At 42.4% G+C, this 26,608-nt stretch overlaps 1 protein-coding gene across 4 annotated transcripts in view; it reads right to left on the reverse strand.

Annotated features, from left to right (window-relative positions):
- The window catches only part of LOC144684963 (Wilms tumor protein homolog), a 72,777-nt gene that overhangs the window by 23,378 nt on the left and 22,791 nt on the right, over positions 1-26,608 (reverse strand). For all 4 annotated transcript variants that reach the window (XM_078549435.1, XM_078549434.1, XM_078549436.1 and 1 more), the window contains exons 4-5: positions 6,347-6,449; positions 505-655 (exon numbers count right to left, since the gene is read on the reverse strand). In XM_078549435.1, the coding sequence (XP_078405561.1) occupies positions 505-655; positions 6,347-6,449 (254 nt within the window). The remainder of the gene's footprint in view (positions 1-504; positions 656-6,346; positions 6,450-26,608) is intronic.

Genomic DNA, 26,608 nt, shown 5'->3' on the forward strand with positions numbered 1-26,608 from the left:
ATATAGAATTGATGTTCAGAAATTCTTCTGCCCCCCCAAAGTGAATCAGTGTTGAGCTTTGGGTTTCCAACCAAAGGAATGTGCAGCCAATTGTACTTACATTTCAGTGAAGAGGCTACCAGGATTGTATGGTGCTGGCCTGCTTCACATTAGGCCAGCGGGCATCCACTAAAGCCTTTCAAAAATGGGAGTGGTAGGTAGCACATCCACCTACATGGTCCCTGATCATAGCTTAAAGAGCCAGTCCCACTGTCCGAATGGAATGTAACTAAACTCCTTCTCAAATTACCAGCTCCATCTTCTCTTGCTCCAGATTTTCTATCCTCTCCAGGACTCTACCCTCCAATTTTTTGGGGGGCAGTGGTGATGGGGCAGGAGGGAAAGTCCAATCACTTTTTGGTGCATTTGCCACACATGATCTACCCAACTTATTAATTCAGTGTGTTTTAGTGCCGTGTAAATGATAGAAATCGGCTCAATATGCTAACGCCACGCTGCCAATACCTGTGTGTTTTCTGCTATGCATCTGCAGGTGAGAGAGCTTGAAGTAGCGTTTGTTACACCCAGGGTAGGGACACATGAATGGACGCTTTTCGTTGGCTTCTGTGTTTGCTCTGACAATGGTGGGTGCTACTCCCGGGACCCTCCGAACATCCTGAAACAATAAACATACACCAAGATTAGACCAGCATTGGTGAAGCTAACAATTTTTCACCTCATCTTTACATTCAAACTAAAATCAATTATGGTATAATTTTGCATCATAATCTACATATCACAGAATTCCAAACCACTAATCTAACTTTTATTTCTAGTATGGTTGAAGCAAAGATTCACTCGGGGCATGACCAACCCTTTCTCATAGATTCGGAGAATCTTACAGTGCACAGGGAGGCCATTTGGCCCATCGTGCCTGTGTCACCTTTTTGAAAGAGGTATCCGATCTGTCCCACTCCCCCTGCTTTTTCTCCATAATCACGCGTATTTTTCCTTCAAGTATTTGTCCAATTCCCATTGGGATTCTATTGAATCTGCTTCCAACGTCGCTTCAGGCAATATGCTCCAGACACAACAAGTTGCTGTGTAAAGGTTTTTCTCCTCATTTCCCCTCTGATTATGGACCCCCCTGTAAGTGGAAATAATTTCTCTTAACACCTCTATCAAATCTCCCCTTAATCTACTCTGCTCTAAGGAGAATTAGCTCAACTTCTCTGGTCTCACACATAATTGAAATCTATTTCTGCAGGTTTATGAATAGCCACATATACTAGAGTTATTGAGACATCTGTTTTTGGTACTTGGTAAGATTTCCCTCCGTAGCCTTCCACTAGGGAATTTTCACAGGAGGTGCACGATGAGTGCAGTCAATAATCATTTTTTCATTTGTTCATGAGATGTGGACATCACTGACTTGGCCAGCATTTATTGCCCATCCCTGATTGCCCTTGAGAAGGCGGTGGTGAGCTGACTTCTTGAAGTTCTGCAGCCCATGTGGTGCAGATACACCCATAGCGCTGTTAAGTAGGGAGTTCCAGGATTTTGACCCAGTGACGGTGAAGGAACATCGATATAGTTCCAAGCCAGGATGGCGCGTGGTTTGGAGGGGAACGTGCAGGTGGTGGTGTTCCCATGCATCTGCTGCCCTTGTCCTTCTAGGTGGTAGAGGTCACAGGTTTGGAGGTGCTGTCAAAGGAGCCTTGGTAACTTGCTGCAGTGCATCTTGTAGACAGTACACTGATGTCACTGTGCGTGGTGAAGGAGGGAATGAACGTTGAAGGTGGTGGATGGGGTGCCAATCAAGCTGGCTGCTTTGACCTGGATGGTGTCAAGCTTCTTGTCTATTTTTGGAGCTGCACTCATTCAGGCAAGTGGGATGTATTCCATCACATTCCTGACTTGTGCCTTATAGATGGTGGACAGGCTTTGGGAGTCAGGAGGTGAGTTATGCAGCACAGAATTCCCAGCCTCTGACCTGCTGTTGTAGCCATAGTATCTTATTGGCTGGTCCAGTTCAGTTTCTGGTCAATGGTAACCCCCAACATGTTGATAGTGGGGGATTCAGCAATGGTAATGCTATTGAATGTCAAGGGGAGATGGTTAGGTTCTCGCTTGTTGGACATGGTCATTGCCTGAAACTTGTGTGGCACAAATGTTACTTGCCACCTATTAGCCCAAGCCTGAATATTGTCCAGGTTTTGCTGCATATGGACACAGGCTGCTTTGGTATCTGAGGAGTCGCAAATGGTGCTGAATATTGTGCAAACATCTGCGAACATCCCCACTTTTGATCTTATGATGGAGGGAAGGTCATTGATGAAACAGCTGAGATAGTTGGGCCTAGGACTCCTGGAGCGATGTCCTGTCTCTGAGATGATTGACCTCCAACAGCCACAACCATCTTCCTTTGTGCTAGGTATGACTCCAACCAGTAGAGAGTTTTCACCAATTCCCATTAACTTCAGTATTGCTAAGGTTCCTTGATGCAACACTTGGTTACATGCTAGATTGATGTCAAGGGCAGTCACTCTCACCTCACCTCTTGAGTTCAGCTCTTTTGTCCATGTTGGGACTAAGTCTGTAATGAGTTCAAAAGCTGAGAGGCTCTGGTGGAACCCAAACTGAGCGTCAGTGAGCAGGTTATTACTCTCAGTTACTTAACAGTTCTGTCACTTAACATCAACAACAATCCATCACGTTGCTGGTGATTGAGAGTAGACTGAAGGGGAGGTAATTGGCCCGGTTGGATTTGTCCTGCTTTTTGTGTACAGAACATACCTGGGCAATTTTCTACATTACCGGGTAGATGTCTGTGTTGTAGTTGTACTGGAACAGCTTGGCTAGGGGCACGGCAAGTTCTGAAGTTTCAGTGCATTAACATTCACGTTAATTTTAAAAATTCAACAGATTTTCTGTAAATGAATCCTTCGGGAGGTTGGAGATTAAATTTTGTGGAAGATTGTTCCAGTCCTTAATTGGCTCATTCCTTTTCTTATGTTATGTTCCTGGGAAAAAGGAGTTAGCAAAAGCAGCAAGCTGGGGTGTACACAGTTGAAGTTGTTGGTTATAAAACCTTTGAACTCAGTCGCTTTTGGGCTTAATGTACTGCTTAGGGAAATGTAATTATTCATTCAAAATTTATAGAGGCAGGTCAACCTATGGGCTTTTCTTCAATTCTGGAGGGTGTGGCAGCCTAGTAACGTGACCAACTGGAAGACACTAGAATCTTGTGTGTAATTGCTTGTAACAAAACGAGCTGCTTGGCGTTGAACTTTTTCAAGAAGAGTAATGTATAAGCAATATGCGGGTCCCAAGCAGCTACACGATAATCCAAGTGTGGTCCAGTCAATGTCTGCTACAGCAATTTCTTTACTGTATTTGAAGAGAGATGGAAGTTCCATTTCATGAACACAAGCTTTTTGGATGGCTGCGTGTTGAATTTGTACATTCCACTATAAGTTATTTTGGATGTGGATTCCACGGTAATGGCATTCTTTAGTAATTTTAAGGGAGGAATCATGCATTGTGTAGTTGGATGCTGATGGACTCCAAGTATTGTTGATTCGCATGATGTTACATTTCTCCTCATTGAATTTAATTCCCCATATTTTATACTTCTTTTGTGTTGTCATAATGTAGTAATACACCTGTGACATTTGTAATGACTAGAAGTAAAACCTAAAGTGCATCAGTGCTTCTATTCATTTAAATAGGTAACACCTGCCATTCAGTACCTCTGCCTCCTACCACTGGTAATTCTGTAACATAACATTTCCAGGTTTATCTACTATTTGGGTTTGTTATTACAAACAAAAGCCACTGTAGTTCTTCTAGCTGAGCAAGGCCCTGAGACATTCACTGGTTTACTGGTAGGTTGAGAGTAACAATATGATGGCTTCACCACATGCAGAACTTGCAACAGAAACTCAAACACAGTGTGTTGGATAACCTGAGGAGTGTGGGATAAAGCAGTAGGTTCAAGCCCACAGCTTTCCACACAATGAGGTGCTAACCTTAGCCAAGAGGAGGAAAATCTGGAGGACCTGTCAACTTTCTGAGACCAAAACATCTGGCTTCATCTTTGGTTGGAAAGTGGCACATTCAATGGGAGGGTATAGAGAGGGGGTGAGAAATAACTAAAAGGAATGATGGATGAGGACAAAAGGAGAGGCCTTTTGCTTTTTGTTTGCAACACTATTTAAAAGCGGGAGGGGGCCATTTGACCCAGCGTGTCCGGGGCTGCCAAGAAAGAGTTATCCAACCTAATCTCACCTTGCAGCTTTTGGTCTGTAACCCTGTAGGTTACAGCACCTCAAGTGCATATCCAAGTATTTTTAAATGTGATCCTTTCAGACAGTGACTTCTCTGGGTGACAAAATTACTCCTCAACTCGCCCCCCTCTAATCCTTTTACCAATTACTTTAAATCTATGCCATCCTGGTTATTGACCTCGCTGCTAATGCAAATAGGTCCTTCCTATCCACTGTCCTATCCATACCTAGCGCAAAGGAAGATGGTTGTGGTTGTTGGAGGTCAATCATCTCAGTTCTAGGACATCACTGCAGGAGTTCCTCAGGGTAGTGTCCTAGGCCCAACCACCTTCAGCTGCTTCATCAATGACCTTCCTTCCATCATAAGGTCAGAAGTGGGGATGTTCGTTGATGATTGCACAATGTTCAGCACCATTCGCGACCCTCAGATACTGAAGCAGTCCATGTCCAAATGCAGCGAGACCTGGACAATATCCAGGTCTGGGCTGACAAGTGGCAAGTAACATTCATGCCACACAAGTGCCATGCAATGACCATTTCCAACAAGAGAGAATCTATTCATCGCCCCTTGACATTCAATGGCATTACCATCTCTGAGTCCCCCAGTATCAACATCCTGGGGGGTTACCATTGACCAGAAACTAAACTGGACTAGCCAAAGAAATACTGTGGCTACAAGAGCGGGTCAGAGGCTAGGAATCCTGCGACAAGTAACTCACTTGATTCCCCAAAGCCTGTCCACCATCTACAAGGCACATGTTTGGAGTGGGATGGAATACTTTCCACTTGCCTGGATGAGCGCAGCTCCCACAACACTCATGAAGCTTGACACCATCCCAGGACAAAGCAGCCTGCTTGATTGGCTCCCCATTCACAAACATTCACTCCTTCCACCACCGACGCACAGTGGCAGCAGTGTCTACCATCTATGCGGCACTGCAGGAACTCACCAAGCCTCCCTAGACAGCACCTTCCAAACCCAGGATCGCTGCTATCTAGAAGAATAAGGGCAGCAGACACATGGGAACACCACCATCTGGAAGTTCCCCTCCAAGCCACTCATCATCCGATCCTTCACCGTCGCTGGATCAAAATCCTGGAACTCCCTCCCTAACAGCAATGTGAGTACACCACATGGACTGCAGCAGTTCAAGAAAGCAGCTCACCACTACCTTCTCAGGGGCAGTTAGGGATGGTATATAAATGCTGGCCTAGCCAGCGATGCCCACATCCCATGAACGAGTAAAAAGAACTAACTAGTTCCCATTAATTTTATGCACCTCAATTAAATCTCCCCTCAGTGTCCTTTGTTCCAAAGAATACAGTGTCTGTTTTAAAGAACACCACAACTTTACAACAAATTGTTACCTTGCCGTACATAACCTGAATGATTCTAATTTATTAAGTGCTGCTAAAATTTTCATATTCATAGAAATCATTGTGAGACCTGATACACTAACTGTTTGGGAAAGTGTAGAAGGAAATTCTATAGTGTCAGTAGGGTCAAACTGTTTATGTTTTCAGTTTCCATTGAAAGAAAGAGTACACAGATAGCAGCATGTTATAGAATGAAGGCATTAATCATGTTGTCCCTGTGAGAGAGGAAACCATAAATAACACGTTTTATCAGTGGGTCTGATATATCAGAGAGCAAGGTTTCACTGATAAGATATTATAATGATTAATATCAGGTCCTACAAATGCAGATAAAATCAGTACTGATTGAAACTATTCTGCCAATTCCTCAAAAATATGCAGCAGGCAGGGCTGAAGGCAAATCTTTAAATTGCTGCCACCTTGATTGGTGTCCAGTCTGTCTTAAGTAAATGATAGAACGAGTGTCGAATCCACATTTTTAAAAATCTGTTGATACAGAACAGAACCTCCTTTCCCCTGCTCCTGTAGTGTTGAGAAAGTCCCAAATTAGAACCATCTGTATACACAAGTGGTCCTTGTAGTCCAGTCTTCTTTCAGACCGCCCACAATCAGCTTTTCCAGGGTCAGGTGCAAAGGTTTTACTTTCTGGAAAGACTGTAACAGACACACATGCGGGAAAAAGCAACATTGGCATTTCTCACCTGAAGCCCTCTGAACACCCCGTGCGTATGTATTCTGTACTGCGTGCTGCAGCTGTACAACATTGGAGCATTGTGATTGTCAGTCTCGTAACCTGTTGCGTGGCTGTAAGGGCAATAAGAACAGAACAATTATCAATAGTCATGTTTTCTATTTACTGGATTTTGTGTTTAAAAGCTCACAGGCCTTAACAACTGAACATGCAACACTAAAAGAAAAAAAAGTTCTATTTTTACCTCAGGGCATCCCAAAGTATGTTTTGGCCAATGATACATTTTTTTTTTAGGTGTAGTCACTGTTGTTCAGTAGGGAAATGTGACAGCCAATTGGCACACAGCAAGCTCCCACAAACAGTAACGTGATAATTGACCAGATAATCTGTTTCAGGGATATTGGTTGCAGGATAAATATTGGCCAGGGCACCAGGGAGAACTCCCTAACTCTTCTTCTAATAGTGCCATGGGATCTTTTACGTCAATGCAGCACACAAGATTTTCCAAAAATTCCAGGTGCCAGTCCGTAAACTATTAGATTTATTGGATTTGATTTCATCACTTGCTTAGCGTGAGATTTGAACTCCCAGTACTTTGGGTTACTATTCCAGTACTTTAGCCACTACTCTACCACACCCAAGTAGATGCTATTAGTTTTTAATTTTAGGAACATGAAGGATTACTTGTGATGCACACAACTTTATTAAAAAACCTTTAATAGGTTTCAATTGCCTTAGTTGTCACCTATGCGTCAGTGGATAGCGTGAGAGGGTTGTGGGTTCAAACCTTCATCAACAACTTAAGCACAAAATCTGTTTTGGCATTCCAGTGCTGTCTTTTGGGTGAGATGTTAAACCAAGGCCCCATCCACCCTCTCAGGTGGATGTAAAAGACCCCATAACACTATTTCAAAGAAAATCGGCGAGTTCTCCCTGGTGTCCTGACTAATATTTATCACTCAGCCAACATAAATAAACAGATTACCTGGTCAATATTGTAATGCCCTTTTGTGGGGTCTTGCTGTGTGCAAATTGGCTGCTGCGTTTCCTACAACAGAGACTAAACATCAAATATGTGCACAGTGGCTGTATAGTGCATTGGGATGCCCTGAACTCATAAAAGGAGCCATATAAATGCAAGTCTTTCTGTTATCCTTCAATTTTTTGAGAGCATGTTTTTCTTTACCATTTCCTTGTGCACCTATCCCATTTGTGACGGCTACATTTGCACCATTTTTTAGCAGAATGAATGGGTGAACAAGAAAAGAGAGGGGCTGCTTTAATACAACAGCTCCTTAATCAAGTGTTCTTCAATATCTCTTCCTTGTTTGATGTGTTCTCCAAGTTGGGGGAGTTGGGAGGAGAGATGGGGGGATGGGGAGTGGGTAGAGGGAGGTATGCAGTGGAAGACCACCAGGTCAGGCATAGCATGACTAGATGCAGCATTAAGTCCTGCCTCCACAATGGGATAGATTTCCTCTGGGTGCCGTGTAAAGAACAGGCTAAGGATGTTGTACAAAACACACAGAGGAAACTCTTGGAACCACTGATGTTCTAAAAACGAGAAGCTCAGTACTTATTCAGTACTCCTTCAGCATCGCAGGCCTGACAATCTTTTCTATTAGTGAAGATACATAATTCACATTGGATTAACCCATCACACCTAACAAATCACAGCAGTGATCAAAACTGCTGAAAACAACCATTTCACATTGCATAGAAAATTGACAGCAAACTGTTTGAAAAGCCGTAGGAACTGAAAACGTTAACAGTAAGTAGCATTTTTATTTTAGAGAGGGAAAATCTGACTTATGAAAACAGCTGTTCTCTAGCCAGAAGTTTGCAATCACTGTATAGGTTCAGGCACTTCTCATTTAAGCAGTAACATTCACAGACATGCAGCTTGCATCACCCTCTAAATCTACTGCTGTCAGAATCATTCCAGGCTCTGCATCATGCATTAAAAGTGAACGTGAGTTATAATCAGCTATTGATTCTAATCCCCAAGGATTTTTAAATATGAATTAAATGATGGGCTGTCACAGAGCTTCATCCATCTATTTATGCATGTAATATAATCTGTCTGGACTAATTTTCTTTCTTTGAAAGCAGTAACCTTACCATGACATAAGTATATTACTCACTCCTTTGACCATTTACATGTGTACAATCAAAGTAAGGTTTACTGGCCTTGGTAGATTCACAAGCTAGATCATAGAGCCATACAGCACCAGGAGGCCATTTAGCCCACTGGGCCTATGCTGACTCTTTGAAAGAGCTCTTCAATTAGTCTCACTCCCCTACTCTTTCCTTGTAGCCTTGTAAATTTAACGCTTCAAGTACCGTATGAGATGACCTGGTGTATAAGACAACTCCATTTTTTTGGCCCCCGAAATCATGTTTTTGCATATACTTGGCATATAAGTTGACCCCCTTTTCAGCCATGACCTGTTACATTCACATTAGTATTCAGCCTCAATTTTTCACCCCACAAATGGACGTTTTGCTTACCAGTACCTTATAATTGGGTGCAAGGGACCAAGCAGGTGATATCAGCTGTGTTGTGAAGATGCAAAGATGTGCAGGAGTTAAGACACGCCCACACAGGGCAAACCCCGCATAGTGAATAACAAAATGGCGACCATCCACACCCATGCTGACAGTTCACTTTTATGCTCGGCGTATGAGTCGCTCACTCACTTTTGGAGGAATTTTTCAAGGATCTAAGGTTGACTTATACACTGACATCTACGGTATATCTCCAATTCCAGATCAAAAAGCTTGCTGCATAAAATAAATTCTCCTCATCCACTCCAGCTTCCTTTGTCTATTATCTGAGGTCTGTGTCCTCTGGTTACTGAATCTCCTAGCATTGGAAACTATTTCCCCTGACCTAAACTTTTGAACCTCCTCATAATTTTGACTCCTGGAATAAGCTCGGACTTTAATTTGGGACAAGCAGGGAGCAGGCAGAGAGGGAGTCAGACTGTCGAATGTGTTTGGCCCAAGGAGAATTGTGCACAGACCAACTGGTTCATACCAGGCTAAACATAAAATTTACAGCACAGAAAGAGGCCAGTCAGCCTATTTGGTCTATGTTGCTATTTATGTTCCACACAAGCCTCGTCCCGCCCTACTTCATCTAACCCTATCACTTTAACCCTCTATTCCTTTCTACCTCATGTGTTTATCTAGCTTCCTCTTAAATATTATTTACCTTAACTACCTTAATTATTCCATGTGGTAGCAATCTCTACTTTCTAACCACTCTCTGGGTAAAGAGGTTTCTGCTGAATTCCTTATTAGAGTTTTTAGATACTTTATTAAAAATCTTGCTTAATGCATGTAATTCTTCTTCACAAACCTTACTTCCTACTGTCACAATTTCTGGTTACTCTTTTGTGTCAACATTTATCATTGTAAATTGCAATGTCAACAGTCCCCAGCCAATTTAGCCATGTCAATGGTGCTGATGTAGGCTTTGGCACAAGTTATGGAATGCACTCTTGGTACTTTGTTGCTGCCTAGCATGCAATAAAAAAAAACTTGAGGCCGACTCATCTTAGTGGAAGGTGTTGTTATAGAGCGAGTAACTGGTGGGCATGTGTTAATCTTGTGACAAGGGAATTAATTAAATTGAAGTGTAGACTTAATAAGATGAAGTTCTTGTTGTAGATTGTCAGGAAGATATAATGTTATTGGAACTTATTGTAAAATAGTGGTACCTGTGTCTATATGTGTCTTTCTAATTCCTAAATGCCCCTCATTGGAATTTCATGAGCTTTCTTCAGAATCTCATTTCTATATCCAAATGGTATTACAATCTCATGCACCTCCTTCCAGCTTTCATTTGCTGAAGCATAAGGCCTCCATTTTCTCATTAAAACATTACCTTTAAGGTAATAACATTCTGGAATACATTTTGCCTCTGTCTCTGAGTAAGCTCTCTGACATAATTGCTTTATTTGCAAATCTTTTCTCTGTAACTCCACTAACCTCGAGTTGAACGCTTCAGCTGAATTGTCCTCCAGTCTTTCTTCCTGAACAACCTTATCAACTACAGTGTCAGCTAATTGGAATTCCACACCTTCTCCCTGCCTTTGAACTTCCTGTTCTTCTTGTTTCAACCTATGAGCCTGTGATCTCGTTATCACAATCTGGAAACAATCCAGGATGCTCTGTCTGCAATGCTTCTGTTGAAAACACTTCTACAGGCTGCTCAGCTACCATAGTTATCACCCACATCTGTGATCCAGCTATATCATTAACCAAAATAAATTGAACCTCTGTAATGGGCAATTTTTCCACTACTCCAACAATTACCTCACCTGTTTTCCACTTACTCTTTAAATTTACCTTCCACAATGAAATAGGCTTAGCATCTCCTGTTCCTGCAATACCCCCTCTTAACAACAAATGTCACTATCCCACAACATTAAGGATTGACTAACCCCTGTGTCTCTTTACGATTTTAAGATCTTTACCTACTCTGCCCTGTACACATGGAAAGACTTTCCCTTCAAACACAAAATCTTTAAACATTTCGGCAACCTACTCCTCAGGTTTCTCTTAGGTAAATTGTGAACATACTCCCGCTTCTTTACCTATCACTGTCACTTCTACCCTCAGCACCTTCCTTTTTTTTTTCTGAGAAAAAACTTCCTGGGAATTTCCACCTATTCCTTCTCTTCCCTGACTACCCACCTTCCTTTCACCTTCCTACTTTCTATCCTTTTCTGATTTAAAAGGGTGACGATAAAAAGGATTAGCTCTATGAACTAGCTCATAATGATCAGCTATCTCTGCTGCTTGTCTTACTGTTTCAACCCTCTGTTCCTCCACATGAGTTCTCACTACCGAAGGAATTGAATCTTTAAATTCTTCCAAAGGAATTACCTCTCTAAGAGCTGCATATGTTGGCTCTATCTTTAATGCCTATATCCGAAAACACCCATAAATGAAAATTACTTTGTTTTAATCTTTCAAACTCATTACAAGTTTTCCCAAGCTGTTTTCTCATATTCCTAACTTTCTGCCTGTATGCCTCAGGAACCAACTCACAAGCACTCAAAATAGCCTTTCTTACCACATCATAGTTCACCGACATTTCTTCTAACAGTAAAGCATAAACCTCTTGTGCTCTACCCACCAACCTGGATTGTAATAACAATGTCCAGTTTTCCTGTGGCCATTTCATTTGTTTAGCTATCTTCTCAAATGAAATAAAGAATACTTCCACATCTCTTTCCTCAAACTTTGGAAGAGCATGTACAAATTTAAACATCTCTCCACTGGGTCCTGGTCTGGAAATAAGTCCTTCCTCACCTCCTGGTGTCTCTTTTTTAACTGCCTGCATTTTAATCTAGAATTCTCTCCCTCTCTCTTTTTCTCTTTTCTCCTTTTCTAACCTCACAATTTCTAATTCCCTTTCTTGTTTTCTTTCTCTCTCTTGTCATTATCCCTTTTAAATGCTCCTTTTTTGCTTTTTCTGCTGCCTCTAGCTTGAGTTTTTTCATTTCCTTTGCTTGTTCAAGTTCAAGCTTTTTCATTTGTAACTGAAGTCTCACAACCTCCAGCTGTGACTCACTAGTGTCAGGTATCACTTCCAACTTTAAATGCTGTTCTATATCTTAAATTATATCAGCTTTCTTCACCCCTGCAGGTAACACCAATTGTAATTTATCCACCAATTCCATTAACTTAACTTTAGGTACCTTTTGTAAACCAGCCAAAGTTATAACTTCAACTCCCAAACAAGTCTTAGCAACTGCCAAAGCCATATTGCAGTCTCACCACTTTAAAAAAAACCCTCACACCAACTCCTGAATTCACAGTGTTTCTCGTACACTTAACCGTAAGATTCACCAGCTCCAAACCAGTCAAGGAATTTCAAATATATCCCGGATGAGCCCCTATGTTATGGCACAGCGATGGTAAATGCTGAGTTGTTTCAAGTTTCCCTCTGGGATTTGAACAACTCAGCATTTATCATCTGCTGTGCCATAACATAGATTTGTTCGTCACTGACAGAGTAAGCCCTTCTAATGAGAGCGTTGGAAATCAATTGGAGGGTGGAAGGTGGATGGAAAGATCAGTAGTTCAGGTATGTCAGTTTGAGTGGGTTTACAGCAGACTTGATGTAATGGTGTGCCACCTTGAGACTTGCTGATGAGACCATTGAGAAATAACTATACCAAATGCAATATATTAGTATTTATTATTTGTGTTAGATGTACAATCAATGAACTAATAAGCAATTGTGTCCAGTGCTTAATTGTATAAATGCAAGTTGTTGTAATGACAATACACAGCATAACCACCCATACAATTTCTCAATGGTCTCACCAGTAAGTCTCAAAGTGGCACACCATTACATCAAGTCCACTGTAAACCCACTCATACTGAGAGATACCTGAACTACTGATCTTTCCATCCACCTTCCAATCGATTTCCAACACTCTCATTAGAAGGGTCTACTCTGTCAGTGACAAGAGAATCTACAACAAGAACTTTACCTTATTAGGTCTACACTTCAATTTAATTAATTCCCTTCCCATAAGCTTAACATATTCCCACTAGTTACTCACTCTATAACAACTCCTTCCACTAAAATAAGAGTCAGCCTCTGTACATCGGTTCCATCATGCACAAGACCCATAAAGACAATAAACCAAGAATTTACAGTATACCACACAATTGTGAACTTGTCTACATTGGAGAAACAGGTTGCAGCCTACATACTAGACTCAAAGAACATCAAACCTACTTCAAACACAGTGAACAAGGCAAGTGGGCTATTGTTAAATATGCTCAACTTAATAACTACCACATCCAATGGCCCAACTCTAAACTTATCTCATCCATCACACATTGGCCTACAAAACATGTTAAAAAACTTATGGAGATCTACCAACACCACATTCCCCAAGCCTTCTCATTAATGACATCTGACCACGCTTACTCAAGAAACACATTACCATCCATTCTACACAGTCAACCAATCAGCAGCAGGAATGCTAACATATACTGACCAATCAGCAGCAAGAATACTAACATGAACTGACCTGTTACAGACACAATAGCCTGTCCAATCATCAGCAAGATCCCACCCATATACCATTCTCCACTAAATGTAACTATTTCTTTGACCTATTTCAGTCACTCCTCTCGGTGATGGTAATGGCTTGTGGCCTGAGATGTTGCCAAGGAATTCTTTAGGTAACAATTGCTCTTTACAGAGCAAAATTTTACATAGTGTAGCTGTAAATTTCTTCCTCAGGTCTATTCAAGTGTCATAATCTCCCATCTGCTCTCTTGATAAAGAGAATCAAGTGGTCTTCAACACAAATTTCCAAAGGAAAAAGTGCCAAAGTACTATCACTAAACACCAGAGGTGTGGGTTGATGAGCTATCTGCAGGCCCAGATCATTGGTCCAATTTGTTAGCTGCCCTCCTGAGCTGTCTCTGTTAAAGGTACAGGTCTCAGTCTGTCTGCTCTCCAACTGAAAAATTCCTAACACAAACCATGTTGTGCAGTTAGTACATCTGTGCACACAATAGTGTAATGTGGTGCAGTGAAGTTAACCAAATAATTATGTATACCCTGAGTCTGCCTTTGTGCAAAGACTAATATCAGTGATGAGCATAACCATTCCCTATCAAAAGTTCCAACTGATATTCTTTGGGGTCCAGGCTAGTTTGAACAAGCTTGGAGAACAGATACAGACAAGTGTGATTCAGACATTTCATGATTACAGAGAGTTTTGTCTTCATGCAGGTCAATAGCCAAATTAGGTCATGCCCTCTGCTAATGCCACAAATGGAGTTGCACACTGGAGGAACCGTCAATTGCCACCCAAGTCAGCAGCAGTTCTGCAACACTGCTTGTGCACCTCTTAAAAAGAGCAACAAGCATAGTATCACCAGTAAAGGAGAGTTCTGAGTCGATTCAGATATGTCAGGATTAGTCCCAGATAAACGCTGTCTAATTCACAGGGAGGCCTGCAGCCACACACAACTGTTGCTCCCCACCCAAGTCCATAACACGCATGTCAATACAAGTTGCCCCTCCCAGACCCACCCAAGCATCTGCAGCTTGGCCCTAGCACCAATTTATCCGCTCAATGTTGGCCTTGTTGTCTACTGGAGTATCGACACATGTATATAATTAGCTATGGTTGTTCCATATTGGCCATCAGGTTAATTTTTGAATGAACTCTTCTGGCAGGGAGCACCCACTGGAAGCATAAGCCACAAAATTGTATTCATCCCCCCCCCCCCGCAATTTCCACCTCTGCATTTCTGGCGGGTCAGGCTATCCACTGGGAGCACAAAGATAACAAAACTTACTCTCATATCTCTGAGTGGTAGCTGTCCATCCATTCTTCTCCTTTAAAGAGCCACGTCACATTTTATGGCCTCAGAGCAAAAGCAACATATGGACTCCTAATTAACGTTCATTAGCATGCATTCTTTTTGGGTTGGAGAGGGAAGGTTGGGGTGAGTTGTGGTCACATTCCATTTACAGTTTAATGAAAGTATGGCGTTTTTTATTTAAGTATATCATAAAGTATTCTGGGTAATCTTCTGGGTAATTATTTAATATAGGCATTCAAAAATTATGAGGGGTTTTGATGGAGTAAATAAAGAAAAGCTGTTACCACTGGCAGGAAGGCTGGTGACTAAAGGAAACAGAGTTAAAATAATTGGCACAAAAGACAAGGGGCAGAATTTTCCACTCCCACCAGCAACAGGAATCGTAGCAGGCACTTAATTTGGTATGATTGAAAATGTCTGCCCCCCACCGCCAGAAAATTAGTTTGGAATTTTGTTCTCCTGACGTTGGCGGGTTAAAGGCGGGTCAGGTTTCCTGATGAACAATGTCGGGAACCCCATTTGCATTCATTAGCATCTCAAGCCTACTAATTAAAAGGCCATCTCGCCAGAATTAAGTTTGTCCTCCAAATTAAGTTCCCCGCCAGCAAGAATTTAGAACGTTCAGTTTTACGATTGTGTATAAGTGGCGTGCACCAGGCAAGCTTCGCCTCTTCCACAACTTTGAGGTCAGTAGATGTTGCTTTCACCTTCTTGGGGACCTAGCCTAACTTTACTCGTATTGAGTGCCGGTAGCAAACACTGCACCAAGGCTGGACAAGGGAGGCAGGTGAACACTGCAGGGGGTGGGTGGGTGGGGTGTGTGAGTGGGGGGGGGGGGGTTGGGGGAAGGGTGGAGGGAAAGCTGAACTGGGAAGGCAGGCTTACCGGGGATGCGGGGGGAATATCTTAGAAGGCAGGATTGATGGTGTCATCAGTGGAGTCCTGGGGGGTGAACCCAGGGTACTGGTGATAAGTGGAACCAGTTACCGTCAGAGGGGGAGTGGGATATGGTGGGGTGGCAGGTCCAGGATAAGAGTCTAGTAGGTGAAGGTCTCATCAGAGCGGGGTGGGATAATGGAGGGGGACTAGACAGGTGGTTTGGATAACGGGAGGGTGCAGGGTCGGAGTGGGCATGGGGACAGTAACAGGTGTCCGCTCTGAGAGGCATGTGGAGGTGGATTGTGATAGGACCCATGGTAACGAGGCGAGGTTCAAAGATGACAGAGGGAAAGGAATGGTGATATTGGGTGAGTCTAGGGTGATGGGGGGCAGTTGGTGGGTGACAGGGGGAGGGTAGAAGGTGGTGGGTCAAGTTTGAAAGGTGACATGCACCATTTTTCCAGTCTAACCTTGACCACACAGTTCGTCAGTCAGTGAGATCCCTTGAAGTGGGAGGAGGGTCTTTTCTGGTGGGTAGAGTTCAAGGTCAGCACAAGTGGCCAACTAGATGGACACCTTAATAATTATGAGGCAACTGGATTAGAACCACGTTCAGTTGTGTTCTCCTCTCTATGGTTAAACTCGCATTGCAGCAGGCTTGTTCCCGACTCATGGGTCTCATAACATCGAAATCCCAGTAAGGTGTGGAGCTGCCATTCATTCTGTGTGATTTGCCATCTACTGCTCTCAGAGGCAGGGTGGGAGGGAGGTGGATGCCTCCAAGGGTCAAGGTTGGTGGATGCCAGAAAACTCCCAACTCCAAACGTCCATCCTCCTTGGTGAATGGTCTTGGTTGATGTGCTCATTCCATTAGTCTTTCTATGCTGCCAAGGCAATGGTCCCTCTATAGAGTCTCAAGGGTAGTGGAGACAAGTGAAATAGTGTCAGAGGGACGGTTCTTGCCAGAAGGCTCTTGTCACCCTAGTCACAGTGCAATGTCTCCATATGCAGACGTATATGAACAGTAGGAACACCCATCTCTGGTCCTCCTGGATGTCCTTTACCTGAAAAGGGTGGGACAGGGTTGACATGTCTAGGTGGAGGCCAGGCAAAGGGCTTAGCACTTGCCTGCTGACTTTGTGATGTAGGGAAACCTCGAAAGGACATGCTCACTAAATGTACCAGTTCAGTTCGTTCACACATCCACTGAGGCGTCAATGATGCAGGCTGCAAGCAATCCAGCTTTGCTAATGGTTCTCACCCAGATGAGGAGAAAGAGGGCCCTTCACTGGTTGGCACAGGGCCAGGAGGAGCAAGGGCCTGAGCAGCAAGAGGTAACGGGGCCCCTAAAAGGTCAAGATGCTGGCGAACATCGAACACTGCAATGGCGAGCATTGGCCCAATCATGGGTGTATCGCCGGCAGTGCTCTTATGTAGAGATGAAGGAAAGGCAATGCTGGAGATGCCCTCCTGTGTCCCAGGATGTGGTTGCTCACATCTGCCAGCTTCTCCAGCAGGAACTGTGGCTGCAAGGACTCTGGAGGAGCAATGCGGAGCCCCTGACCTGCATTGAGTGAATGTCTGTCCGGGTACTTTTAAATATGGCATCAGGACCTTGGACCCCATGAGTGACGGTGGGGCGGCAACTTCTTGCCCACCGCACCATGAGATTCACCAAGCTCCTCATAGATGCATAATTATTGAGCTGAAAAGTGTGTATTCAGCCCTTTTATATAGGGCATTCCAGATCATAACAACTTGCCAGATTAACATTGTTTTCCTCACCTCTCCTCCACTCTTCTTGCCAATTACCTTAAATCTCTCATAAGAAAGCAAAATACTGCAGATGCTGGGGATCTAAAATAAAAACAGAAAATGCTGGAAACTCTCAGCAGGTCAGGCAGCATCTGTGGAGAGAGAAACAGAGTTAACATTTGCTGCCAGACATGCTGAGTGTTCCCAGCATTTTCTGTTTTTTATTCCCTTAAATCTCCGTCCTCTAATTACCAACCCTTCTGCCACTGGAAACAGTTTCTCCTTAGTTACTATATCAAAACCTCTCAAGACTGTGAACAGCTCCACCAAATCACCCCTTGACTTTCGCTGCTCGAGGAGAACAATTCCAGCTGGTCGCTGGGCATTCGCTTCCTGAGATAGTTTGTTTTCATATTTATTTCCCATCTCTATTTGCCCTGAGAAGGTGATAGTGCTCCTGCTACCTGAACCACTGCAGCACTTGTTTCTATGCCTCCTGGGCTGCCCACTCCACTTACTGAAGCCTGGCTGTGCAGCAACTTCTGGCATTAGAAGTGACCTTTGCTTTCTGTTAATTCCCTAATGCATAATCTTGTGCCAGTTTGTCATTTGTAGCTCAGAGGGTAACACCTTGCCTTGCAATCAGAAGGCTATGGGTTCAAGCCCCACTCTAGAAACTTAAGCATGTAATCTTGGCTGACATTCCAGTGCAGTCCTGAAAGGCATGGCAAAAGGTGTTGTCTTTTAGATTGAGGTGTTAACCCAAGGCCCATTTTATACCCGTTGCAAATTTTCCGATCACACAATCCTGCCAGGAACCCAGGACATTGGCAGATGCTCTCCATAATTTCAATCCACACATAATCACCCCTACTCTAATTTTCTGGGCTGGGAGCACATATATGAAAATTCAGTTGTGTGATGTAAAGCTAACTTTTGATGTGATACAGCTTATTTGGGTCACATCATGTTATATATTTAAAACAAGACACCTTATTCTATCTATACAATTGCCAAACAGACAAAAGGACATTCAAACAAAAAAGCAAATGCATAATTTTCAAATGGAATAAGTTAATAAAACCGGTAGCGCCAAGTGATTTGATCAATAATAACTTGCATTTATATAACACCTTTGAGGGATTAAATCATCCAAAGGCAGTTCAAAATATTACCTGATGAAATCTGACACTGATCCTCACCAGGACATATTAGGACAGATGACCACAAGCTTGGTCAAAGAGGTATGTTTTAATGAGTGACTTAAAAGAGAAGAACGAGGCAGAGAGTTTTTGGGAGGAAATTCCAAATCTCAGGGCCTAGGCAACTAAAGATCCAGCCACCAATGGTGGAGCAATTAAAATCAGGGATGCAGAGATAGAATTGGAGGAGTGCAGAGATCTCAGAGGGTTGTGGGGCTGGAATAGATTGTGGAGTTAGAGGGGGTGAGGCCATGGTAGGATTTGAACTCAACGATGAGAATTTTAAGATTGAGGCATTATCGGACTGGGAGCCAATGAAGGATGAATGGGACTGGGTAAGAGTTAGAAAAAGAGCAGCAGTACTACTGAGTAATACTTCATGCAAAAACCCTTCTGAAGTTTTCTTTATTAATTCACGGGATGTGGGCATCGCTGGAAAGACCAGCATTTATTGTCCATCCCTATAGAACTGAGTGGTAGCTATTTCAGTCACATCAGAGGGAGTTAAAAGCTGCTGTGGGTTTGAAGTCACATTTATGCCTGACCAGGTAGGGATGGCAGGTTAAAGCAAAATACTGCAGATGCTGGAAATCTGAAATAAAAACATAAAATGCTGGAAAGACTCAGCAGGTCTGGCAGCATCTGTGGAGAGAGAAACAGAGTTAATGTTTTGAGTCCGTAAGACTCTTCTTCAGAGCTAAAGAGAGGTAGAAATGTGATGGATTTTATAATGTTTAAGAAGGGGTGCAGTAGGTAGAGCAAAATAGAAGGTCAGGGATAAGTGAGAGCTCAGGAGAAAATTTGACAAGGATGGCGGATTTCCTTCCCTGAAGGACATTAGTGAACCAGATGGTTTTTTTTTTGACAACCTGGTACATTCATGGTCACCATTACTGATGCTATTGAATTATCATTTGGAAAAGGAATTGAATTTGAATTCCCTAGCTCCTGTGGTGGGATTTGAATTCTTGTCCCTGGATCATTAGTCCAGGCCTCTGGATTATTGGCCTGGTTACATAATGACTATGCCACCATAGCCCCTAAATCTTGTTCAACAATTCTTTAAGTAAAATCAGATTATCTTTATATTAACAACAGATTTTGAGCTGGAATTTCCTGGATCCTGCCCAGTTAGTTAGACATTTTCCTGCATCCTTCAGCCCAATGTTTTTTTGGCCTGGAAGCTGCTGGAAGCATGATCTCATACTGGTGCAGTGATGACATTAGGGCATCTGAAACCCTGGTGAACACTGATAACAGGATATCTGCTTAACCCATGACAATAAAGGAAGGACTGGGAAACACTTTGATTTCAAAATGGTCATCCTTGTGTTCAAATCCCTCCTTGTCCTAATTCTGTGATAACATCCACCTCTAGAACCTTAAAACTCAACTTAATTTAACAGTATTAATCAGTATAATTTAACATAATCTAGGCTGATGTTTTAATGAAGTGTTGGGGGAATGCTGCATTGCCAAAGGTGCTATAAATCAGATGGGATGTTAAACTGAGATCCTGTCTTCCTGTACCAGTGGGGAATGTGAGTGTAAAGGATATTCAAAGAAGAGCAGGGAATTCACCTGGTGTCCAGGCCAATATTCCTCCCTCAACCACCAATGTTTGTGACGCCTTGTTATGTGGAAAATGTCTGCTATATTACTCACCTAACAATATAAAGCTGCACAATGTGACTCATTGTAAAAGAAGTTCTTTGGGACATTCATGATAGAAATGATGAGGAAAAATCTTTCTTTATCATTCCCAAATTGGCACACAAAGAATAAATAGGTTAACATATTAACATAGAGAGCAAAGGAACTTCAAATAAACACTTTAATCAGTGCATTGCCAGAGGAAATTAAACTCTCTCTATTTTTGAAAAGATATTCCAGATTATAAGGCTGCTGTATTAAATTCCCAATGAAAAAGATGTCCAAAAATGATCTAATTTTGAAAAGTGAGAAAAATAATTTGCATTCACATAGTGCCTTTTGTGATCTGTGAACATTCCAAGATGCTTCACAGCCAACAAAATACATTTGAAGTGTAGACACTGCGGTATGTCGGAAACGCAACAAGCAGTTTGCACATAGCAAGCCCCCACATGGTATATTGTGATAATGACCAGCTAATCTTTTTTTTTTAGGCGGTAAATGAGGGACATATATCAGCCTAGAAAACCAGGACGAATTCCCTGCTCTTCCAAATACTGCAATGGGATGTTTTAAATCCTGAGGGCAATGAAATTTTAAAGACAGCACCTCCGATATTGCAGCATTCCCTTAGTTTGGCACTAGGAGTGTCAGCCTAGATTTTATTCTCATGCCTCTGGAGTGACATTTGAACCCACAATCTTCTGAAATTCAGAAAGAGAGAGTGCTACTGATATGATAATAATAGTGTAGATAAACAGAACTAATTCCAATGATCTTCCTGAGCCCTAAGAATGTTTGTTAGTCAACATATTTGTGCTGCAATAAATAATATTCATGGTGAGACTGTAAGTCCACCAACTGAAGTCCAGTGTCTACTTGTCAACCCAGGACAAACTCCCCCAGATGGATTAAGATACAAAACTTGTTGACATCTGGTGGACATGCTGCTGCACTGAGCAGAAAGGGAATTGCGTTTTTCCTGTGGGCCTGCCAAATACGATAGGATACATTGCTCATAAATGCAATTACAGTCATTCTGCTTTTGAAACACTTTCCCTCTAGGTTGGGAGATTGCCTTCAGAGATGTTTCTCTGATTAACACGCCAAAGAAAACTTTTAATAAACACATCATCACTCCTTCAGATAAAATGGCCCTGGTAACGAGCAGCGGTGGTGGTGTGACTGTACATTTTAACCATCGGTTTGAAAAGCCAGCTAAATACCTTGGCTTCACTTCTTGGTGATGAGGATATGTCTAGAACTAATTTTCCACTGGATCCTCATTATTGGCCTGAAGAAGCTGTGGAATTCTATTTGCTGCAGTTTGCTCAGCTTATTTTCAATTTTTCTGTCAAAATGTAACTCGCAAAAGATTAAATTCTTTAAAGGGGCAAAGTAAAATGCCGTTTGGGAATGTTTGTAGATTCTTGGAGCACATTTAGTCTTGTGTTGCAATACATTAATGCTGCATCATGTCCAATTTTCTCACAGTTCCCCAGAGATGACCTCTTCCTTTATTTTATATCTTGGAACTCTGTCAAGGTTGATGTACTTCTTTCTTACAGAACAGACATAACAGTGTCTAACATTACATTAAGAACTCTTGGGTACGAACCCAGTAGTTTTGAAAAATAGAGCATTTTTTTTGGCTGACATGTTTTTAAAAGGCAACTGGAGTTAAAGCAGTCACGCTGTCAATGCGTGTGTGTGTGTGTGTGCGCGCGTGTGTCGCCTGTCTGCCTCTTTGTCTGCTTGTGAAGAAGATATATCTTGGGGGAAGAGTTTCAGTGTGGAGCATAGTAGCCTACCAAAACCAATGCTGATCAAAGTCTACTGATGTGTTGTAAAGTAGTGGATAAAGTTTCAATGCAAAAACTTAATGCAATGATGTGAATGCAACTCTTTGCAATAAACTGCTTATGCCTTAAAGAAAGCATTAATATTACATATTTTGTGACCTCGGGATGCCCCAAAGTGCTTTGCCAATGAAGTATCTTTGAAGTGTAGCCACCGTTATAATGTAGGAAATGCAGCAGCCAATTTGTGCATAGCAAGCTCCCACAAACAGTAAAACCATAAATGGCAAGGTCATGTGTTCAGTGATGATAGTTGAGAGATAAATGTTGGACACAGACAAGAACTCCCTTACTCTTCACTTTTATAGTATTGTGGGATCTTTTATGTCCACCTGAGAGGATAGGTGGGGGTTTCAGTTTACTATTTTATCCGAAAAACAGCACCTCTGACAATGTAGCGTTCCCTCAGTACTGCATTCAGACTGTCATCTAGCTTGTATCAGGAGTAAGGCTTGAACCCACCATATACTTTCTGACTAGAGGTGAGAGTGCTACCCACTTAGGCAAGGTTAACGCCACTTTGTCAAAGCAAATGAGCCTGACATGCATTGTTGATTTATTCAGTAAAAGAACATGGAACTGTATATTGGTCTAAAGAAAACAAGCAGTGGGATTGCACAGTAAGTAGTGATGCAGAATGTTCACTAGAGTTGAAATGAGAAAAGAATGTGGAGACCAGCCAGCAGCTGGTTAATCAAGTTTATATCACCTTTTGCAATGTGATATGAGAAAATATTGAAAATGTAGTTATTTTGAACATTGCTCCTTCAGCTCTGCATTCAAAACTCACTCAGACTAATGGGGTAACATTCTTCCCTTTCTCTCAGCTGTAAACGTCCTGAAGTGAGATGAATTTTTTTTGCCTGTCTCTACCCAATTCCTCGTGGGTATGGACCCATGGCACAAAATCTCATCAGTCAACACAATTTGTTGCTGAACTGTCAACTTTGCTGAGAAAACACACAGGGAGGGATAGTGTCAAGAACTAGAAAAATGACACCAGGAGTTGTTGGTTTGAGGTTTGGTCAGGATACTGGGAGCTTAATTTTGCATCTAATGTGTGATGGCTGGGGGGTTGGGGAGGGGTGTTGTGCAGCTTGATTATGGCAAACTGCACTTAAACTACGAAACTATTCCATTCTCCTGGACCCATTTTGAAGTCACAAAATAAAGAAGGATGACTGTAAAGTCACTTGATTTAACCCTGCAACCACAAGATATTTTGTGCAAATCCCCAGTGTGTTACTGTTGGGAAGGCTGTGGGTTCAAGACCAACACTATAGAGACTTGAGCACAAAAACAAAGCTGACATTTCAGCATTGTACTAAGAGAGAGAACTTAGCATTGTTGGGGGTGCTGTGTTTCAGATCAGATGGGATGTTAAACTAAGGCTCTGTCTGCCCTCTTCAAGATCCCACTGCAGTAGTTTGATGAGCAGGTCTGTTATCCCCAGTGTCCTGGTCAACACTTACCCCTCAATCAACATCACAGAAACAAATTATCTGGGCATTATCGTATTGCTGTTTGTGGGAGCTTGCTGTGCGCGAATGGGTTGCCACATTTTCTACATTACAACACTTCAAACTTACTTAATCAGCTGGAAGGAGCTTTGGAACCTCTTGCAGCCCTGAAAATCGCTCTATAAATGTAAAAGTCTTTCTTTTCTTTTTATAGGCTGGTTTAATTTGCCCTGCAGGGAGGCCCAAGGGTCAGTCACGGCCGCCTCAATTTAGCTTAGAGCTTGACGATTGCTCTACGACAACTGCAGCTTGCCGACAGGCCCACTTTCACTTTTTTAAAATAAATATCCCTGCGCAGGATTGATGACTGGTGCTTAACACAGAGAGGAAAAAAAAATGTGATCTGTTAGAGGAATCCATCGTTAAAGGAGGGGTGGGGGAAATGGGGGCTAACATAAAAATGGTGGAATGTGGAAGAGGCAGGACAAATGAACTAACCCATGAGAAATGCGAGTGAAAAAAAAAAGTGCTGATAGTTTTCAACTCGTGAACTGAAAACTCCAAGGTGGCTGGTGATGGATGATCGAGCCCTGTGTGGCTTGACAAAGGAAGAGAAATGCGAAGAGGTGTGATGAATGAAAACAGTACCTGCTATTTTCATAGCCGAGGGCTCTGCCCATTCCATCATTAGTTAAAAAAGAAGTTTCAATTTTAACTCCAGCAGAACACACTCCACGAAGTGAACACAAGAGATCAGCTGGAATTCAGTGCACCTCTCTGCTGCCGTTCACCTTTAATGGTCTAGCGCTAAAACAGACTCCACCTCGCAGATATATCAGTAACTTTGGACAGCATTATCCATTATCCTGACTGCATTTCTTTTATGCAGCCTTCATATCTGTTTTGAAAATTATTAAACTCTCCTGGAGTTTTTCCCCATTAACAGCTGCCTCCTCGTGCTGGTCTGTGCCACATGCTTTGCAATTCCACGAATTCTTCTTGTAATGCTCTTGTAATTAATTCCTTCAGTACTCTGATTCTTTTTCTTATTGGGAGGTGCCAGCCCGATACATTTGCTGAAGGAGATTTTTCTTCACTCTCTCCCTTTTTGACACTTCATTTATAAAGGTCTCCCCATAATCTCAGCTGTTTTTTTGTTCTCTCTCTCTCTCTCTCTGGCCTTTTCTCATCAACCTGTTGCATCATTTATTCATGTCCTGATTATAGACCTGCTTTCTCGGGGTTATTCCAACGACAGTAATTTACTAGTCTGCAGCCAACGGCAGGCATTGCTGCAGCACAGATAAAATAATCTCACCAGGAAGCTTTAACCCAGGCTACTGCAGACCCTTCTTTTCATGTCACAAAATAACAACATTTTGAACAGTTGTACGCCGTAAGGAGTCTATGCTCGCTTAATGCATTGCATTATCCAATGTTCACCATCAGTGCAGGAACAGGAGAAGACCATTCGGCCCCTCAAGCCCGATGCACCATTCAATTACATCACGTCTGATCTGTATCTGGTCGCCTTGGTTTCATGATCCATAACACTCTTGCCCAACCAAAATCTACACATTTCAGTTGTGAACTTTTCAATTCACCCACAGTCTCAACAGTTCCTTTGTGGGAGGGACAGAGTCCCACATTTCCACTGCCCTTTGTGTGAAGAAGTGCTTCCTGAGGTCACCCTGAAGGGCTTAGCTCTAACTTTAAGATCATGCCCTCTTGTTTTGGATTTCCGCCCGCCCCCCGACCAGAGGAAATAGTTTATCTTTATCTATACCCTGGCTGCTATCTGAACTAAACAGTGGAAAATGCTGGGAATACTCAGCAGGTCTGGCAGCATCTGTGGAGAGAGAAACAGAGTTAACGTTTCAGGCCGGCGACCTTGCATCAGAATTGGATCTAGACCTGGAATTTGATCTATCTACGTTCTACACGATGATTCTTCCTCTCATCCAACTGAGATCTTTTGAGTTTCAAAATAAATTATCTTTTATTTTCAGCACCATGGTGTTGAACTGTTGTTTGCTCCAACACAGTTTAAAATGGCAGGGGCTTCCTTAGTGTGGCGTACTGCTTATACCTTAGATGAGCCCAGCCAAGCAACAGCCACAAGGTTAGCGGGTTTATGTTTGATGGGAGAGAGGAGGTTCATTGCGTGAGATGTATAAATACTACATAATTGAATCCACCAGGTTAAGTTCATTAGAATCATACCTCATGCATACAATCACAACAAATACAGCACAGAAGGAGACTGTTCAGCCATTCGTGCCTCTGCCAGCACTTTGAAAGGACTATCCAATTATTCCTGATCCCCCGATGTTTCCCATAGCCCTGCAATTTTTTTGCTCCTTCAGATAGTTGCCCAATTCCCTTTCAAAACTACCATTTAATCCGAGATACAACATTGCACTCACTTTTCATTGAAGAATGTACTTTATTCGGTCTAAAAACAATTAAGTCCAGCAAGGCACTGATTGTGATCACTACATTACCCAGAGAGGCAATGGAATATACCAATTTTAAAAACTGGCTCCGAGTCTGACTGTAAAATAAATCCCTAATCCCCAAATGTAACCCAAGCTCTAATGATATTATTACCTAACAATAATATATCTCTAACTCTGATCCTAATCTTGTAACAGTTCGTTAAAAAACCGAAGTGAAATGCAGCGAAATTCCTCAAAGTAATGGGGGTGCGGGGTGGAGGGCGGAGAGGGGGAAGTGGGGTGCAGAATAACAACGAAACTTTGAGTAAGAACAAGTAGTAGAGACGTAATTAACCCAGCGAGTTGTGATGATCTGGATTCACCGCCTCAAGTAAACACACTCCTACTTTTCCATCGTGTGAACTTTACCACCAGAGCAACAATACTTTTTCTTCTTTAAAAAAAAGCAAGGCAGTGACATAAATTCTTATTTTAATTTCCATTGTGATTTCCAGCATCACAATTCTCTTGGCCACACTCCACGGCAAGCATTAAAACATGCTTTTCCCTTGCAGCCCAGGTATTGCTATCTGTATCCTGTGTGGAAGGTCACCCTAGATGAGATGCTATGTTCAAGACTGCATCGCAAA

This window comes from Cetorhinus maximus, chromosome 9 (assembly GCF_964194155.1).
Source record: "Cetorhinus maximus chromosome 9, sCetMax3.hap1.1, whole genome shotgun sequence".
Classification (NCBI taxonomy): Eukaryota; Metazoa; Chordata; class Chondrichthyes; order Lamniformes; family Cetorhinidae; genus Cetorhinus; species Cetorhinus maximus.